This window comes from Sinocyclocheilus rhinocerous, unplaced genomic scaffold (assembly GCF_001515625.1).
Source record: "Sinocyclocheilus rhinocerous isolate Xijiao unplaced genomic scaffold, SAMN03320098_v1.1 scaffold1127, whole genome shotgun sequence".
Classification (NCBI taxonomy): domain Eukaryota; kingdom Metazoa; phylum Chordata; class Actinopteri; order Cypriniformes; family Cyprinidae; genus Sinocyclocheilus; species Sinocyclocheilus rhinocerous.
Window position 1 is genome coordinate 697,205 of NW_015632463.1, and position 19,956 is coordinate 717,160.

General features: G+C 38.4%; 1 protein-coding gene across 5 annotated transcripts in view; it reads right to left on the reverse strand.

The window, feature by feature from the left end:
* Window positions 1-1,139: 1,139 nt before the first annotated feature.
* The window catches only part of LOC107742370 (protocadherin gamma-C5-like), a 43,289-nt gene continuing 24,472 nt past the window's right edge, over window positions 1,140-19,956 (reverse strand). The window contains exons 1-5 of one of the 5 annotated variants that reach the window (XM_016555314.1): window positions 11,402-14,137; window positions 7,356-7,414; window positions 6,389-6,442; window positions 4,374-4,492; window positions 1,140-2,493 (exon numbers count right to left, since the gene is read on the reverse strand). In XM_016555314.1, coding sequence (XP_016410800.1) covers window positions 2,261-2,493; window positions 4,374-4,492; window positions 6,389-6,442; window positions 7,356-7,414; window positions 11,402-13,849 — 2,913 coding nt within the window. In that variant the 5' untranslated portion in view covers window positions 13,850-14,137 and the 3' untranslated portion in view covers window positions 1,140-2,260. The other 4 variants (XM_016555317.1, XM_016555315.1, XM_016555316.1 and 1 more) reach the window with 4 other exon arrangements.

Sequence of the window (19,956 nt, forward strand, 5' to 3'; positions counted from 1 at the left end):
TTATTTTTTAATGGATTTCAAGAAAACATACAACTGTTAATTATATCGACAGCAATTCATGAGTTTCCTGACGATGACCGTAATATGTAATTATGCGTTTTTGAAAGAAGTATCTTATGCTCACCAAGGGTATATTTATTTCATGAAAAATACAGTAAAAACTGTAATATTGTGAAATATTATTACAATTTAAAATAACCATTTGCTACTGTTTTCTAAAACTAAATGTTCAACATCATTACTTTAGTCTTCAGTGTCACACGATCCTTCAGAAATTAATCTAATATGCTGATTTGCTGCTAAAGAAACATTTATTATTATTACTAATGTTGCAATCAGTTGTGCTGCTTCATATTTTTGTGGAAATTATGATATTTTATTTATTTATGTATTTATTAATACATTTATTTGTTTGTTTGTTTTGCATCTTTAATGTCACTTTCGGTCAATCTGATTAGTATTTGCGGAATAAAAGTACCAATTTCTTTCAAAAATCTCACTGACCCCAACCTTTTAAATATGGTTGGATATGAGTTACATGTCCACAGTTATGTTCACAGACAAAGCAATTACAAAAATACAGCTCAGCCATGACTGTGAGTTCTGACAAAATTTTATTTCAAATGTAAGTGTTCCAATAATAAAGTAAAACATAAATCAACAGCGATGTAAATATTAGCTTATAAAATAAAAAGCGTAACATGAGGTGCTAAGCATTTCTTAAAAGGAATCACAGTCAAATACAGAAAGGTAGCCAAGCCGCAGACAGACATTTATATATAGATAGATAGATAGATAGATATTCATAGTCAAACAGACAGGAGTGGCATTCCAGTATCATTACCGACTGATTGGAATTACAAGCACAGAAAAGTACAGTAAGGTGTGGGGAGGGGTGGTACTCAGTAAGTATCGTCTGTTATCTTTCAAAGTTTTAGGTGACTGGAGAAAAGGAAAGAAAGTGTAATCAAGGGGGAAAAACACAAAAATATGCACATACTCCACAAGCCTTAAGCTACGATTGCGTGTCTTCAGAAGTTGTAGTATGTATAGTTTGGTTAGTCAATGATCTTGAAGCTTTTCTTCCTACAACACTACACTAGATCTTTTTTCTATCGTCTTTTTTGTTGCTTTTTTAAAAAAAATACTGAAACATTCCTGTAACAGCCAGCCCTTGTGGCTCTAATGTTTGTACAGACAGGTTACACATTTTATATACACTGTGGTGGTTGGTGCAGAACAATGGACAGAATCCTTCCATCTAAGATCCATTCAAGTACAGTGTTACACTTAAGTTAGTCATTAGTCTTTCCACATGTTCATTATTTGTTTCTTTCTTTGTGGTTCACTTCATGTTTTCCATTTACTCTTAGCACATTCACTTTGACCTAAATCTTTCTCCAATCTTGACCTTACAAAGGCTGAGTAAGGTCTTCACAAACTTTTCTGATCTTCAAAAACACTGTTTACATTACTTGCATTTCCAGAATTCTTATACCAAGCTAACAGGAAATAAAAGCAAAGAATAGTCAAATGTTGTTAACCCAACATTCAGCTCTGCCTAACTTAATCATTAAGAAGTTAATAAGAAGACTGAATCTATTTTTAAATACCATGACAACAGTCCAGTGTCTCACCGAATGTAAATGTATTCTCTTACTCCAAAAACTAGTTAAATATACTTTCGTGTGCCCTTTTTTTAGTATCCACTTTTCACTGCATAGTTCAGCTCAATACTCTTTTTTTTTTTCAGTCAAGGTGAGATTTGTGGCACATTGTTAAAAAGCCTACCAGCGTTTCATTTTGTAACCACAAGAAGCATCTACTTTGCTTTGAGAAAAAAAAAAAAACACAAAAAGAAAGCTGAAACATGACATTTGGAAAAAAATAAAAGAAGAAATGTATATTTTTTTCTTGTTTTAGTAATGCTATTTACAGAACAGAGGTATCTGTCAGAAAAAAAAGAGCTTCAGGAATCTGAACACATCTCCTCTTGTTCAGTCGTTCTTTGTTTCAGCGACAGAACAGGAAATGCTTGATTGTTGGGGGTTATTGAGTAAGATACTGTAATGCAATTCAAGATACAATAAATAAAAATAAGGAAATCTAAAACAAACAAATAAAAACCTCACAGAGAAGAACATTAAATCTAAAGATTGTTGATTCTTTAACCAAACCTGTGGACTCTGTTTTTTTTTTTTAGGAGATGCTCAGATCCTGGCGACATATTTCTGCAGCTTTGATAGTGCTTCCACGCGTCTTACTTCTTGTCTTTCTTAGTAGGCTTCTTCTTGCTGGCAGGCGTCTGAGCTGCCTTGGGGGCTTCAACAGGAGGAAGGGCCTGGGAAGGGGGAAGGGCCTGCTGGGGTACCTGTTGTTGAGGGTTGACCGTGAGGGTGGCGGTACTACCCGGGATGTAGACATTCTGGCGGTAGTCCGGGCCGTACTGTGGATTGTAGCGAGGGCCAAGAGTTGCAGTGGCTTCACTTACTTCTGAGAGCAACGGTAGGGTGAGAAAGAAAGAAGAAATAGTAGGAGGCATAGAGACAGTAGAAGAACAGGAGAGAGAGATGGGAAAGGTTATAGATGGGTTGGTTCGGTACAGAGCTCATAATTCAGTCACTCATGAACCGCATTGCAGCTCCCTCAGTGACCTGCTTCTGCCTGCCCATCCCCCATGCATTATGTATGCTGTAACATCGACACACATCACACACTCAGCAACACGCTTGCAGAACAGAAGACGTGTAAATAGAAGAATAGCACACTCAAACAATACTATTTTTACAGTTCTTGTAAAATACATTGCGAATGGAAGTGACATTGTCCTCTAACAGCAGTGAGGCAGTTCTGCCTTTGTTCCCAAAGTATAAATCTTTTCCACAAATTCACAATGAAGTTCTAGTCATGAAATTGTTATCCAAAATCCACACTTGTGAAAAAGAAGTGCACTTTATTGTACTGAACATGCACTTGTAGTATACTTCAAATCGCACAAGTACATTTTAAAAAGAGTTCGCAGATTTATATAATAATAATTAAATAAAAGGCCACTTAATTTTACTTAAAGAGTACAATTTCATGACTTTATTAACACACTTAAGTATACTTTTAAAAAGTGTACATTGTAATAATGTCCGATTTTTTTAAGTACATTTAAAAATAATTTTATATTCTTTTGTCGTGCTTTAAAGGACGTTTATTTTGCACATGTAAAGTACTTGATTAAAATTTAAACTGTAATGTGTTATTCAATAATGCTGTACATTTAAAGATAATACATTTTAATGTAACAAATTGCAGCTACTTCGTTACAAATGTGTAAAACACAAATATATTTAAATGCATGACATTTCAACAAATATATTTAAATAAATGTTAAGTAAGTGTCTGAAAACATTGCATTTAAGTATAAGCACTTAAGTATATTCTTTTATTATTTCTTTAAGTACTCTTTTTTTAAAGTATGCTAAAGTGCACTTTTTCCACAAGGCCATGCCCAACAGATAATTCATAAAAATCTAACTATATGTATTGCTTTACTAAATACAGATTTATATCTAAATACATTTACATGCACTTACAAGTTTGATTTTAGTTAGTCTAGAGTAGTTAGTCTTTTTTTTTTCTTTTAATGTCATGAATACATTTTAGTCCAACTAAAATCATGCCAGCCAACAGATTTAGATAATGTGATTTGTAGTTCAGCTTCCAGAATGTATATGTGAATGTTCTGTAAATAACACTCTTGAGATTCTGTTGTTGTCCATCTATGCTAGAGTAGAACATCAGCACAGTGTTATCATTCTGACTGCAGCTGCCAAGAGGGAGAAAGGCTCTTTACACTCAATTAGTTTGACAGTCTATAACAGTCAATAACAGTCAATAAATGGTGAGATCCATTTTACTCTGGAAGCCGCACTCTCTCTTTTCTTTTTTCTCTCACTACATCTCCCTCTTTCCTTACATCATCCAGTTATTAACGGTCTTCAGAATCTAACCTTGAGGACTGATGTATCCAATACAATATACTGTATGTGGACAAACTTCCCTGCTGTAAAGACCGGCATATGCTGTGTTTTGGATGCTGGTGGGATGATTTGCCCCCAACGGCTTGCTTAATTAGCTTAACCAGCAAGATTATCATGAAAATGTAGCTTGTAAAGCTGAACAGCCTGAAGGATATTTCTAGCCGAGAAAATTTTTGCTTTACATGCAAAATGTTTATGACATTCTTGTTGGCTATGCAATTTTTTTCTAACAAGCTAAGTTTTTCTTGTTCAAGTGCTAATGCTCTCTCCTCATTCTCTTATTTGCTCTCATTCTAATGCAGTTTTATAAAAGAAGGAATAATAAGTGAGATTGAGATTCACCGTTCGCTGCCACTATCAGAGCCTGGAACTGTTCAGCTTCGGTAGGGGGGTTGGGCCACGGTCTTGTTCCCGCTATCACACCAGCGCTGGCACCTGCCTCATCAGGACGAGCTCCAGCCCTAAATGACAGAGAACAGGGTTAGTGACTCGATATGCATTCAAACACATTCATGGTGCTTTTTTTTCTCACATTTTACCTCTCACACATATACGAGAACAGCAGCCACCACGTTTGCTAGCATAAATGCACCTGGTTCATTAGCTGAGACAGCCATTTTGTGTGACAGGGCAGGACAGTGCAGTGCAGTCAGAAAATGGAGGCTAAAGTCGACAAAGCAGCGGTAGACATGAAGTAAACAGACAGATGCATTGATTAAATACAGTTGTGTCTGTTTATATCATATGGCTTAACACATACACTTTGCCCTTTGATCAAATTACAACAAGCTTTATTTAAAGGGATAGTTCACTCCCCCTCCAATTTTTTTTTTTTCACTTACTCACCCTCATGTTGTTCCAAACCTGTATAACTTTTTTTCATCTGTAAAACACTAAATAGAAAATACAGTGGCAGAAGTCTAGTATAAACCAGAAAATAAATAAATAAATAAAAATAAATAAATTCCTGCACAGTACTCAAACTTGCATCCTTGTAAAATGTTATTAGCTCAGCAACGTTTCGGGTCAATTGATGTTCCTCAGGCTTATAAAACATGCAGACATATCAGCTAATGTAAAAATAAATGTAAAAATACAATTTACAATGGATAATAATGATAAATTCCCCATTAAAGGTCAGTCCTTATTTTCAGTGCCTTTTGTGTCCCCAGTAAGGATCATGATCTTACTGCCTTAAAATGCTGAACAATATACATTTTAAGGCTGTCTTAGTCATAAATAACAAAATTTGAACAATTTGAAACATTTAACAGCATTTTAAAATACCAAATATCACCACTTTTCCTGTGTCCCCAGGCTTCTGTATCCCATTTTCAATATAAATACAACACTTACTATATTATTATTTTCTTTTCTTTTTACATTTTTGATTTTAGAAGTAATACTTCTTTCAAATTTATAGATTTTGTAAATTAATTTAATTTAACAATTATAATAAAGGTTTTTAGTTTGTTCCTCAAGTTATTGTCTACTCTGTTATTTTGACTACTGTCAATTCAAATGAAAGCTGAAAAAAAAAGAAAAAAAAAGAAGACAATTAAATCATAAACATCACTTCCTTGGAGGGAAAACAGCTTGGTAATGTGAGTGAGATCCTCTGATAAGCTTCAAATAAGCTTTTAAATGGGCAAAGGAACATGTTTATTAGGATAATGTACAAGATGCCCATACATTAAAGTCTTAAGTCTTTTAATCTATTTTTCATTGTCATTTTATAGATTGTGTTTCATAAATGATTAAATTTGTTTTCCCAAGATGCAAGTTTGAGTAGTGTGTTAGAATTATTTTTTTCCCCAAATAAATCTGTGAATTTCTTCTGTCTTTTATTTTTGAGTGAACTATCACTTTAAGTATATTTTGGTTATTACAGGCTGCTCAGTTTCAAAATGACATTACTAAAAAGCAGATTTTTTTACTCTCTCTCTCTCTCTCTCTGCCCACACAAACAGATTGATAGCAGAGTCCGTACATTAGGACAGAAATATTTCTCTACTCTTTAGGGACAGACTTCACAGACTTGGCTCTACAAAGCCAAAATAAATCAAATCGGAACAAACAAGTTTACTAAGCACAGGTAAACACACTGCAATTTCAACCCGCAGAGCAAAATGCAACAAACAGCTATCAGCGATACACATACATCCAAAAGCCTTATCCTCAAATGAACCAACTGCACGACATTTGTGTTCACATTTATATGTGTAGGAACAGACTGGACAGCATGTCGCTGGAAGCTGCAGGACACATAATCTGAAAGACCTAAACACAACATTTCACTAGAAGGCTACACCAGGTGAAGTCAAACGCTACAAGCCTTCTCTTCGCCTTCACTCTACCTGGACTTCTCGTATGGAGTCCATCTCTGCTGCAAGGTGTGGAACCTGTGTTGGCTGAAACATAAGCACAGGAGCATGCAGCTGTCACTCAATCACCCTGCGTCTGACCAGAGACTGACCAGAGCACATGGATGGCTGAGAACGGATTTGGGTTTCCTTTAAGTTTAAACCTTATATCTTAAGACGTTGTGTCTCACAGGTAGCTGGTTCCCTTTTGTATGTTCCTATCTGATAATTGCTATCTTAATATATTTGGTGTATTTGCAAGATTTTTTTTTTTGCTCCACATGATTTCTTTTCTTTGCAATATTTTTGCAGGATATTCTTCACAGGATTTCTTTTGTGGGATTTTATTTTTGCAGGACTTTATTTCTTTTGTGGGTTTTTCTTTGCAGGATTTCTTTACATGATTTATTTTTGCAAGATTACAGTACTGTGGTAAATTTACATCTTTAATATTCATAAAATGGCGATAATGGGCTAAATGTAGAGATGAAAACACTAAAGGAAATACAAATAGTAAATTATTCTAGATAGTTTGGTATTTGTTGATTTTATCTATAAATATTGTTTCCTTAACTCTTCTTGCTAAATGCAGAGGACAGTGACCATCAAACATTTAGGCACTCAAATGTTTGTAGGTAATCTCAGATTTTGAAAACACTAAAGGAAGGAAAATTTGTACATTATTTCGTATTCTAATCTAGATAGTTTGGTATTTGTTGACTTTGCCTTTGACTATTGTTTACTTAACTCTTCTTTCTGACTAAATTCATAAGATAGTGACCACCAAAAATCTAGGCACTCAGATGTTAACAGGTAATCCAAGATTTTGTTCTGTTTATATCTCACTCCAATCAGCAAGATTAAATAAAAACTATTACAAAACAGTGTACGTAATATCACGTGGATAATCTCAAATGTATTTATGGTTTTGCGAGACATATAAACTGAATCCAACACTTACCCGCTGGGTCCAGGCCTCTGGTTTGGGGGAAATCGCCAGTCAGCATTAGGGGGATTTTGCTGAAAATAAGAAGAAAATAATTTTGTCAATACTTTTGTTTGGCATAGAGATTAATATCCACTATTGGTCCACCCTGGAGTGCAGGTCCCTCCATCCCGTCATAGGAGGTTGTAGTTCTGAAACACAAATTTGTATTATTGACAGCAGATTTGATCTGCTTCCTCTGCTTTTCCTCAGGACTATTTTCTGAAACTGCACCTTTGCTGATACAGAAAGAATATGTTGAGGGGAGTAGTAAGAATCAGCGCAACAAGAAGAACATAAGGTAGAAAATAGGTTGAGGGAGAGTGTGTGTGAATAATTGAAACTTCGATCATGTTGCTGTCACACATGGGTGCATGTACGTGAGGACTATACACATAAGTCTGTATCAAACAAAATATGAGCTCACCTGTAGGTGGATTGTGGCTAAAATTTTGCCCACCTTTTGGATTTTTTTTCATAATTTTTGTCATAATTTCCTTAGTATCCCACACAATTCTATTGCATCTCCCCACACTGAGTCGAGTTATTATGTTGCAAGATAGCATTGTGCAATATCACACTGTAATGATCCTCCAAACTCTAGTGTAGATTCCACAAAGACTCTACTTTGTAAATCATAATGACTGCAACAATCTGCCTCACCTGACTTGAGCATTTGAACACACTATTTTCAGTCAAAACTCTTCTCAGATTCACTGGGTCTAGAAATAGCTCAAATTGTGGCCTGATTCTTAATACACTTGGCATTATAAAGTGCTTAGTCCAAAAAGTGAGTCATAGTGACTGGAGCCATACTCTGAATTAATGACATACAGCATGAATTCCATCTTACTAGAAATGATTTTGAGAAATTGTGTGACACTAAATTCACACCACAAACATCTGAACAGTGTATCATTTTTTTTTCCATTAACAGATGTAATGTTTTGCTTACACTACCCATCAAAAGTTTGGTGTCAGTGAGATTTTTTTGAAAGAAATTAATACTTCTATTCAGAAGGGATGCATTAAATTAGTTAAAAGTGATAGTAAAGACGTTTACAATTGTACAATATTCCACAATATTTCAAAATCAATCAATCATTCAATTAATCAATCCGTGGTGGGCATATGAGACTTTTTTTCTCATCAAATATTAAAGAAATCTTACCAACCCCAAACTTTTAAATGGTAGTCTATAATATTTCCTGAAAATCTCACCTTCATGAGTGAGTGAGAAAAGAATCTTTTTGACAGTCGCATGCTTAGAGTGCTCTGTGGGGCCTTAACAAACACAAAGTCGCTCCTGCTGGATATAGTGGAGAAACCAGGCATGTATGTGTGTTTGTGTAAATCCTGGGAGACCCCCACGACCTCCATGCATCTAATAGGACCGTCATTATTTAGCTGCAGGTGGAGGTCATTGTGTTGGTGCTCACGAGATGTGTGTTTGAAGCCAAGTTTTTGCATGAGGCACATAACGTAACCATGACGGCTGAGCCAGCGCACTGCTACAAAAATGATGACCAGGAATGAGACCGTAATAATGAAGGATAATGTAATTATGAGGTACAACGTGAGGTCAGACCCTTTTGGACTTTTGGAGGTAGAGCTCCTGGGTTCAGAAAATAAATCTGAAGCTTTCTCAGCCAGAGTGATGTTAATTACCACACTAGCAGAGAGAGAAGGCCTGCCGTTATCTTTTACAATCACAATGAAGCTAAAGACAGACTTGCTGTTCTCTTCTGTAAGTTTACGGGCTGTACGCAGCTCTCCAGTATGTGCGCCTATGTGAAACATTTCAGTATCAAGCCCCGAGAAGCTGTAGAATAACCAGGCATTGTGGCCACTATCACCATCCACAAATGTGATGCGATTGACTAAGTGTCCGATGCCAGCCGTGCTAGGTACCAAAAACTGCAGCGTCCCATCGGATGGGAGTGCAGGATATATAAGGACAGGAGGATGATCATTCTGATCTATAATAAACACATGCACCGTAGTGTTGGAGCTTTGAGCTGGAGTTCCTCTATCAAGAACCTGCACTATGAATTGAAATGCATTCAATTGCTCATAGTCAAACTTTCGCATGGCATATATCTGCCCACTATCTGGGTTAATGTATACATATGAAGACACAGACCTACCAAGAGCTTCACACTCCAAAATTGAGAAATAAACAGTGGAATTCTCACCCACATCTGGGTCTGATGCAGACACGGACAGAAGGGGAGCATTTGGGGCATTGTTTTCAGCTATGTCCACAGAGTAGGAACGCTGTGAGAAGATTGGGGGGTTATCATTAACATCTGAAAGACGTAACACAAAAGATTCCTGTGAGGAACGGGGCGGGGAACCAGAGTCTGTGGCAGTCACAATAATGGTGTATTCAGCCACAGCCTCTCTGTCCAGCAGGCCATCGGTCATTAAAGTGAAAAGCCCTTTATAAGGCGAAGTCATCTTGAAAGGCAACCCATAATGGATGTGCATGCTCACTTCGCCATTTTCCCCTTTGTCTTCATCTTTTACTTTGATTAGGGCAATGACAGTGCCTGAACTCACATCTTCAGAGATTACAGGAGAAACCACATTAATGCTGATAGCAGGGGTGTTGTCATTCACGTCAATAATCTCGATTTTGATGTTGCATGAGCCCTCCATGGGAGGTATTCCCTTGTCCCTAGCAAGAACAGTGACGTCATACACATTAGCGTGCTCGTGATCGACTAGTCCTGTAACTCTAATTTCTCCAGTCGCAGAATCCACACTAAAGAGTTTTAAAACATTGTCAGGGGTGTATTTATCAAATATGTAATATATTTCACCATTTTGACCATGATCGGCATCAGAGGCATTAAGAGTTGTATCTAACGTTCTATGAGGTGAATTTTCTAAAAGCGTGACTCTTTTTGTAAGATTATGAAAGTGTGGCGAGTTGTCATTGACATCTAGAATATTTATAAAAATGGCACTATTGCAGGACTTTTCTGGACTGCCACCATCAACTGCTGTTAAAATCAATCTAAATTCGTTCCTCTTTTCTCTATCATGAGGCTTGTTCAAGACTAAAATTGGGATTTTGCTTCCGTCACTTTTAGTTTCTACTTTTAGCATAAAACGATCGTTTTGACTAAGAAAATAAGCGCGCAGTGAATTCACACCCACATCAGGGTCATGTGCACTTTCTAAGCGGAACATAGTGCCTGGCGCAGCCGCTTCTGAAACTTCTAAAGAAGTGTTTCGGCTTTGGAAGTGTGGCGCGTTGTCGTTAACATCCACAATTTCTATCGTAACGCTGTGCATTTCCAAAGGATTTTGAAGAGAAATCTGAATCCGAGTGTGACAATGTAAATTTCCTCCGCACATACTTTATCTGTCCATTGTTTGCTTGACCACCAAAGCTCCGGATATCAGGTCTACGTCAAAATACTTAGCATTAGATTCCGAGATGATTCGCATCTCTCTTAGAAGTATCACATGAAAGTCCATTCCTAAATCTTTAGCCAGGTGGCCAACAATAGTTCCCGGTTTAGATTCCTCAGCTGTAGAATATAAAAGTTCCAAAGCGTGCGTTGCAAAACACAAAGAATTAAGAACAATCCAAACTGCAGCCCAGTCCAAAGATCTCTGAAAAAGCTCTTTACTCTTCATTTTTAATTGAGTATTTTCACTAGTAGCTATAGACTCCTTCGGGGTTTTAGTTCATGCATATAGGCTGCTAGACATCGCAAGACATTGCAGAGTATATGAGAAACACGTTTTGTATCCATGATCTCCACCATTTGTTCTAACGTTTCTAAACTAACAATACAGCTTCTGAGAGCAACAGGCCTGTGTGGGTCTGGGAGAAGAGTTAAAAGGGGTGGGGATAAAAACGTGCGTTTCTATTGGAGGAAAGTTGCTTTGCTTAAACAAAAGCACACATTGTGCTGTCCAAGGTGCTGAAAGTAGCGTCTCTCCATCAGTTACGTATAATTAGTGTATGTATAACCATAACTTGTTTAAATCTGCGTTTGTCTCACCTGTTGGCTCTCGAACGTCCACGCGCTGTCTGGTAATGACGCATCAAGCACGTTTAGCGTGTCTGTAAAGTTTGTGGTGCTGCTGGGTTTAACGAGTGTAAGATCACTGAATTCTGACATTGGAGAGAGATAGGAGCCAAATGACTGACTCTGAGACATCATGTCTCCTCCCAGAACCTCCACATACTTAATGGGCCCGTCAGTGTTGAGCTGGATCTGCAGGTTTCTGTTGGGGTTCTTGTATTCAGAATTTGTCCTCCTGATACAGCAGCTTGAGCCGCCTCTACTGCCTCGCGCACATTTCACCAGTAAAATTAAAAATGTCAACAGACACAACAAGGACACGGAAGCCAAAGAGATGATTAGATATAAAGTAATTTTGCCACTTTTCTTGTTGGACTCGATCGTTTTCTCTTTATAGTCTGAGATGGGCTCATGAAACCTGTCTTCTATCAGTATATCCACTGTGATTGTGGTGGACTGGATCGGCTCTCCATTATCCTTTATTTCTATCAGCAGTCTCTGAGAGGAGTCATCGTGCTCTGAAACAGCACGTTTCGTCCTCACCTCTCCCGTATGTAAATTGACACTGAACAGAGACGCGTCCGTGGCCTCCGCGAGCCTGTAGAACAGCCAGGCGTTATGACCCGAGTCCGCGTCCACTGCTGTTACCTTAGTAACGAGATGTCCTGCTTTAGCAGAACGGGGCATTCTCTGATGAGTAACAGACCCCATGGGTGTGGACGGGTAAATGACAGCAGGTGCGTTATCGTTATGGTCCAGAATAAACACATACACTGTCGCGTTACTACTTAAAGATGGAGAGCCATGATCTTTAGCCTGAACGATGACCTCAAACACTTTTCTTTTTTCGAAGTCAAACGAATGCATGCTAAATATGCTTCCATTGTCAGAGTTTATGTACATATACGAGGATATTGGAGTATCCCAATTTTTAGGGATCTCAATAGAGTATGATATTTTACCATTTACGCCGACATCAAAGTCTTGAGCAGATACCGAACAGATAATAGAGCCTGGAGTGTTATTTTCCTTTACGTACACATAATACACGTTATCAGGGAACTTTGGGGCATTGTCGTTAACATCAAGAATTTTAACTGGAATTATTGTTTTGGTATTTAAAGGGGGCGAGCCTGAGTCAAATGCAGTGATTTCCACGTTATACTCCGGGTAAGTTTCGCGGTCTAAAACGCCGTTTGTAACCAACGAATATTCGTTTGAAAAAGATGGTTTTAAAATAAATGGAAGATCAGACTGTATCTGCAGACTGACTTTTCCATTGTCACCAGAGTCGATGTCCCGTGCGCTTATTAACGCTACAACTGTCCCGCTTGGCGCGTCCTCCAGCACGGGGCTCGGTTTAGATGTCAGCACTATTTGTGGTGGGTTGTCGTTAATATCCGCAACTTCAATTTCAACCATACAATGACCCTCCATTTCGGGAACCCCTCTATCTTTGGCACTGATCTCAATGTTGTAAATAGGAGTGGTCTCATAGTCTAACTCCCCATTCAGGATCATTTCGCCGGTTTTCTCGTTAATACGAAACAATGAGCGCAACTCTTCAGATGTGTGCTCTCCTAAAGAATACTGTATATCTCCATTAGGACCTTCATCTAAGTCCGTTGCTTTAACCGTTAAAAATGACGTTCCTTGCTTGGCGTTTTCATTAATGGCCACTTTGTAAACTCTTTTCTCAAATACGGGGTTGTTGTCATTGTTATCCAGCACAGTGATATTTATTTGTGAAGTTCCAGATCTAACCGGCTTCCCCCCGTCTAAGGCAGTTAACATAAGCTGATGCATCGGTTTCTTCTCGCGATCCAGAGGTTTTTCCAGTACTAATTCAGGTACCTTGCGCCCATCTCCAAGGTCTTTTACTTTTAAACTAAAACACTCGTCTTTACTTAAAGTATACGATTTCAAGGAATTACTTCCAACATCTGGGTCTACTGCGCTCTCCAAAGGAAAACGCATGCCAGGGACAGTTGATTCTGCTATCTTTAAAACGCGGTCCGTCGACTGAAAATGTGGATAATTGTCATTAATATCCTGTATGTCGACTTCCACTCTGTAAAGTTGTAAAGGCTCCTCGATAACAATTTGAAGAGGCAGCAGACAATTTGCGTTTTTTCCACAAAGGATTTCTCTGTCGATTCTCTCTTTAACCACAATTTCTCCTCTGCGTAAATCCACGCTGAAATACTGCTTACCTGATTCAGAAGCTATTCGCAATTTACGGTCATACAGCTCAGATATTTTCAAACCTAAATCTTTTGCAATATTTCCAACAACAGCGCCCACATTTAATTCCTCGGGAATTGAGTAGCGAGTCTGTCCTTCTGTCGTACTACACAAAAGAAGAAAGAGAAAAAAGAAGAGCAAATAATGCCTCCAACATCTGAATGCCACCCTCTTTGTCATTTTGATTTTAAATCCAGACGATTCACCGTTCTAATAAAAACTAGGGGTACCACCACGACGACAATTTCGCTTTTCCATTTTGTCTCAAAAATATGTTAGAATCCATTTTATAGGAGAGATTAGAGCATTCCTCGTCTCCGTCTGCACTGAACGTTGTAATGCCAGTGGGGGAGGGAGTAGATCTCTTTGTACAACTCTGCATGTGATTGGTGCAGAGATAAACGCAATAACCAGTATAGCAAGAGAACTGCCTCTTAAAGGCGCAGCACAGCACCTGCTGTCAATCTCACACCAAATAACATTACGATAGAAGAAAAGTATTATGTATCACGAGTGGCCATATTTTATTTGTTGTCTTTGTATAATTTATATATTTCTATATTAATGAAATAAAACGACATTCTTTGGTAATGTAATATTTGATGTTGATATAATAATAATAATAATAATAATAATGTTAATAATAATAATAATAATTTTTATTATTATTATTATTATTAGTGTTATTATTATTATTATTATTATTATTATGTGCAAACAAAAGAGTATTTTGTGTTCAGACAAAAGTACACATGGTGCTGTCCAAGGTGCTGAAAATAACGTCATTCTATCACTGTTAAGTATAAATAATATAGTGTATGTATACACATTAACTTTTTACATCTAGGCTTTCTCACCTGTTGGCTTTCGAACGTCCACGCGCTGTCTGGTAATGATGCATCAAGCACGTTTAGCGTGTCTGTAAAGTTTGTGGTGCTGCTGGGTTTAACGAGGGTGAGATCACTGAATTCTGACATTGGAGAGAGATAGGAGCCAAAGGACTGACTCTGAGACATCATGTCTCCTCCCAGAACCTCCACATACTTAATGGGCCCGTCAGTGTTGAGCTGGATCTGCAGGTTTCTGTTGGGGTTCTTGTATTCAGAATTTGTCCTCCTGATACAGGAGCTTGAGTCGCCTCTGCCTCGCGCACATTTCACTAGTATGATGAAAAACGTCACCAAAGACAACAAGGACACGGAAGCCAAAGAGGTAATAAGATATAAAGTAATTTTGCTGCTTTTCTTGTTGGGCTCGATCGTTTTTTCTCTGTAGTCTGAGATGGGCTCATGAAAGCCGTCCTCTATCAGTATATCCACTGTGACTGTGGTGGACTGGATCGGTTCTCCATTATCCTTTATTTCTATCACCAGTCTCTGAGAGGAGTCATCGTGATCTGAAACAGCGCGTTTAGTTCTCACCTCTCCCGTATGTAAATTGACACTGAACAGAGACGCGTCCGTGGCCTCCGCGAACCTGTAGAACAGCCAGGCGTTATGACCCGAGTCCGCGTCCACTGCTGTTACCTTAGTAACGAGATGTCCTGCTTTAGCAGAACGAGGCATCCTCTGATGAGTAACAGACCCCATGGATGTGGACGGGTAAATGACAGCAGGTGCGTTATCGTTCCGGTCCGAAATAAACACATGAACTGTGGCATTGCTGCTCAGAGATGGAGAGCCATGGTCTTTAGCCTGCACTATAACACTAAACAATTTTACCTTTTCATAATCAAATGAGTTCATGCAGTAAATAGTTCCATTTTCAGAATTGATATAAAAATAAGATGATGCTGGAACTTGATTAGAACTTGAATCCAGAATTAAATAAGTAAGTCGAGCGTTTTTATCCTGGTCAATATCAGAAGCTTTTACAGAAAACAGTGACGCGCCTGCCAGATTATTTTCGTTTATGTAAATATTGTATGAGGACTGTGAGAATAGTGGAGCGTTGTCATTCACGTCAAGTATTTTCACAGTTACCGTTTTCGAAGTTTTTAAGGGCGGAATACCAGAGTCTATGGCCAGTATTTCTACATTATATTCAGAATGAACCTCACGGTCTAATAATGAATCAGTTATCAGTGAATAATGATTATGAAAAGGTTTCAATTTAAACGGAACATGAGGAGAAACAATTAGCTCGACTTTGCCATTATTACCGGAGTCCAAATCTTTGACGGTAATCAGAGCCACCACAGTTCCCACCGTTGCATTTTCAGGCACATGACTCGGTAAGGACGTCAGGATAATCTCTGGAGGATTGTCATTCTCATCTATGATATCTATCTGAACCGATGACTGCCCTTCGAGCTCTGGATTCCCTTTGTCTTTAGCACAAACATCAAACGTATATGACTTTTTAGTCTCGTAATCTAATTTTCCAATGACTGTGATTTCGCCGATTTCAGCGTTCACACTAAAAACATTTCTTACATGTTCGGGAGTATGCGCCGCGAATAAATACTGTATTTCACCATTTAGACCTTCATCCAAATCGTTTGCATTTATTTTGAGCACACTTGAACCGGCAATGGCTCTTTCTAAAACCGATGCTTTGTATGCAGTAACTTCAAATTTGGGTTCGTTGTCGTTGATGTCTTGAACAATTATTTGCAACACAGACGTGCCAGATTTGACTGGATTACCACCATCTAGGGCTGTTAACATGAGCTTGTGTATAGACTCTTTCTCTCTGTCTAAAGGTTTTTCAACCACCAGTTCTGGTACTATTCTTCCATCTTTTAATGTTTTTACATTAAGACGGAAATTATTGTTATTGCTTAGTGAGTAAGTCTTTAAGCTATTGCTGCCAACATCGAGGTCCTCAGCACTCTCAAGGGTAAATCGTGCGCCAGGAGCAATGACTTCAGATATTTTTAATGTGGCATCTTTATTATGGAAGTTAGGTGCATTATCATTAATGTCTTGTAGATCTATCTCTATGCTATGTAACTGTAATGGATTCTCAATAACGATCTGCAGTGGCATTAGACAACTGGCGCTTTGTCCACAGAGCGTCTCTCGGTCTATTCTGCTATTAACTACCAGATCACCCTTCCCTGAATCCACACTAAAATACTGCCTATTCGACTCAGATGCTATTCGTAACTTACGCTCGGCGATATCTGAGATGTCGAAACCGAGATCCTTCGCGATATTCCCAACGATAGATCCTTCCTTTAACTCTTCAGGTATTGTGTAGCGAATCTGAGCTCCACCTGTATTCCACAATAGAGAGAAAGCGAACAGCCAAAGCGCTGCCCATCTCCACCCTCCGATCCTCTGCCTCATTTCTCTGTAGCACTTGATAATCCCATTAACAAATCGTCCATTTATATAATTTATATCCACAGAAAAACAGAATGATAATCTTAATTTTAAAATGCATCTACTCAGCCCATCCTCGTTGTGGTGATCGGCCTCATAAAGCGTTCGCGATATTCCGATAGATCCTTCCTTTAACTCTTCAGGTATTGTGTAGCGAATCTGAGCTCCAACTGTATTCCACAATAGAGAGAAAGCGAACAGCCAAAGCGCTGCCCATCTCCACCCTCCGATCCTCTGCCTCATTTCTCTGTAGCACTTGATAATCCCATTAACAAATCGTCCATTTATATAATTTATATCCACAGAAAAACAGAATGATAATCTTAGTTTTAAAATGCATCTACTCAGCCCATCCTCGTTGTGGTGATCGGCCTCATAAAGCGTTCATGTTTCCTCTCGCTCTACAGCTCTCATCATTGTACTCCTCCTCTGGCTGAGGGAGGGAGTAGATCCCTTTGTACGGTCTGAAGCAGGATTGGTACAGAGCTCAAGGCTCTCTCATACAATATTTGCTTTGCTGCTGCTTAAAGGGGTAATCAGCCCTCTGTAGTTTGTGTTACGGCATCAAGTGGAGAATTGTGGCGTAAAATATTTCAGACCCATGCTTATATATTATTATACGGGCAAATATTTATCTAAGCAAAAATACTTTACAAGACAAGTGTAATTTATTTTGTTGTTCTCAAAACCCAATGGGGAAAAAATTCTAACTAATGGACCATTGTTAAATGTTCGTGTTTGTAACGCGGAAATTAAATAGCAGGGTAAACCTCTATTACCGGTACCAACGCAAATATTATTTTTCTGTTCTCATTTTCTCCAACCGCAAAATAGAAATTACATTTCCACGATTTTCAGAAGAGCGAAATATGTCAAATTTACTGTCAGTCACATGGCGGCTATATTGGAAAATCCCTTGTAGTGTTTCTTCTCCCTCTCCTTCCTCATCATCATCTTTTTTATTTATTTGTTTATTTATTTAATTATTTTTGTTTAAATTATTTCACGGTTAATATAACAAAAGTATTTTTAATAATGAAAATGCATATTTAGAAACCACATTTACAAGGTGTTATTAGCCATTTATTCCTGTATTTATTTTTTTTTATTTTTTTTATCTTTTTAAATGCCAAAAGGCTTTTCAAATATAAAAATAGACATTTTTTAAATTATTATTATTCAAATCAATTCAATTCAATTAAAACAAATATATAATAATAAATGCAGGCCGCTGATGCTACCCGCTGTCCAAAAATATGGTGCTGAAATGTACAACATTATCTCTCTCTCTCTCTCTCTCTCTCTCACACACACACATATACGCAGACACACTTAGAAACGCGTGCAATATTACACAATATTAAGTGTAGACCATAATACTAAGTAATAATAACCACATTTTTAAACTTGATATTGATGCTAACAGTAATGCTAAATTATGATTCTGTGTCTCACCTGTTGGCTCTCTAACGTCCACGCGCTGTCTGGTAATGACGCATCAAGCACGTTTAGCGTGTCTGTAAAGTTTGTGGTGCTGCTGGGCTTAACGAGGGTGAGATCACTGAATTCTGACATTGGAGAGAGATAGGAGCCAAAGGACTGACTCTGAGACATCATGTCTCCTCCCAGAACCTCCACATACTTAATGGGCCCGTCAGTGTTGAGCTGGATCTGCAGGTTTCTGTTGGGGTTCTTGTATTCAGAATTTGTTCTCCTGATACAGCAGTTTGAGCCGCCTCTACTGCCTCGCGCACATTTCACCAGTAAGATGAAAAACGTCAATAGACACAACAAGGACACAGACGCCAAAGAGATGATTAGATATAAAGCAATCTTGCCTGTTTTCTTGTTGGGATCGATAGTCTTTTCTCTATAGTCTGAGATGGGCTCATGAAGGCCGTGCTCTATTAGTATATCCACTGTGACTGTGGTGGACTGGAGCGGTTCTCCATTATCCTTTATTTCTATCACCAGTCTCTGAGAGGAGTCATCGTGCTCTGAAACAGCGCGTTTAGTCCTCACCTCTCCCGTATGTAAATTGACACTGAACAGAGACGCGTCCGTGGCCTCCGCGAGCCTGTAGAACAGCCAGGCGTTATGACCCGAGTCCGCGTCCACTGCTGTTACCTTAGTAACGAGATGTCCTGCTTTAGCAGAACGAGGCATCCTCTGATGAGTAACAGACCCCATGGATGTGGACGGGTAAATGACAGCAGGTGCGTTATCGTTCCGGTCCAGAATGAACACATGAACTGTGGCGTTGCTGCTCAAAGATGGAGAGCCATGATCTCTAGACTGCACTACAATGCTGATTAGCTTCATTTTCTCATAATCAAATGAGTTCATGCTGTAAATAGTTCCGTTCTCAGAGTTGATATAAAAATAAGATGATGCTGGAACTTGATTAGAACTTAAATCCAAAACTGAGTAAGTGAGTAAAGCGTTCTTGTCTCGGTCAATATCAACTGCAGATACAGAAAACAACGACACACCTGCCAGATTATTTTCGTTTATGTAAACATTATATGAAGACTGTGAGAATATTGGTTGGTTGTCATTTACATCAAGCACTTTTACATTTACAGTCTTCACAGTTTTTAAGGGTGGAACACCAAAGTCCATGGCCAGTATTTCTACATTATATTCGGAATGAACCTCACAATCTAATAATGAGTCAGTTATCAGTGAATAATGGCTATCGAAAGTTGGCTTTAATTTAAAGGGAAGATCCGGGGAGACAATTAGCTCAACTTTCCCATTATTACCGGAGTCCAAATCTTTGACGGTAATCAGAGCCACCACAGTTCCCACCGTTGAATTTTCAGGAACAGGACTCGGTAAGGACGTCAGGATAATCTCTGGAGGATTGTCATTCTCATCTATGATATCTATCTGAACCGATGACTGCCCTTCGAGCTCTGGATTCCCTTTGTCTTTAGCACAAACATCAAACGTATA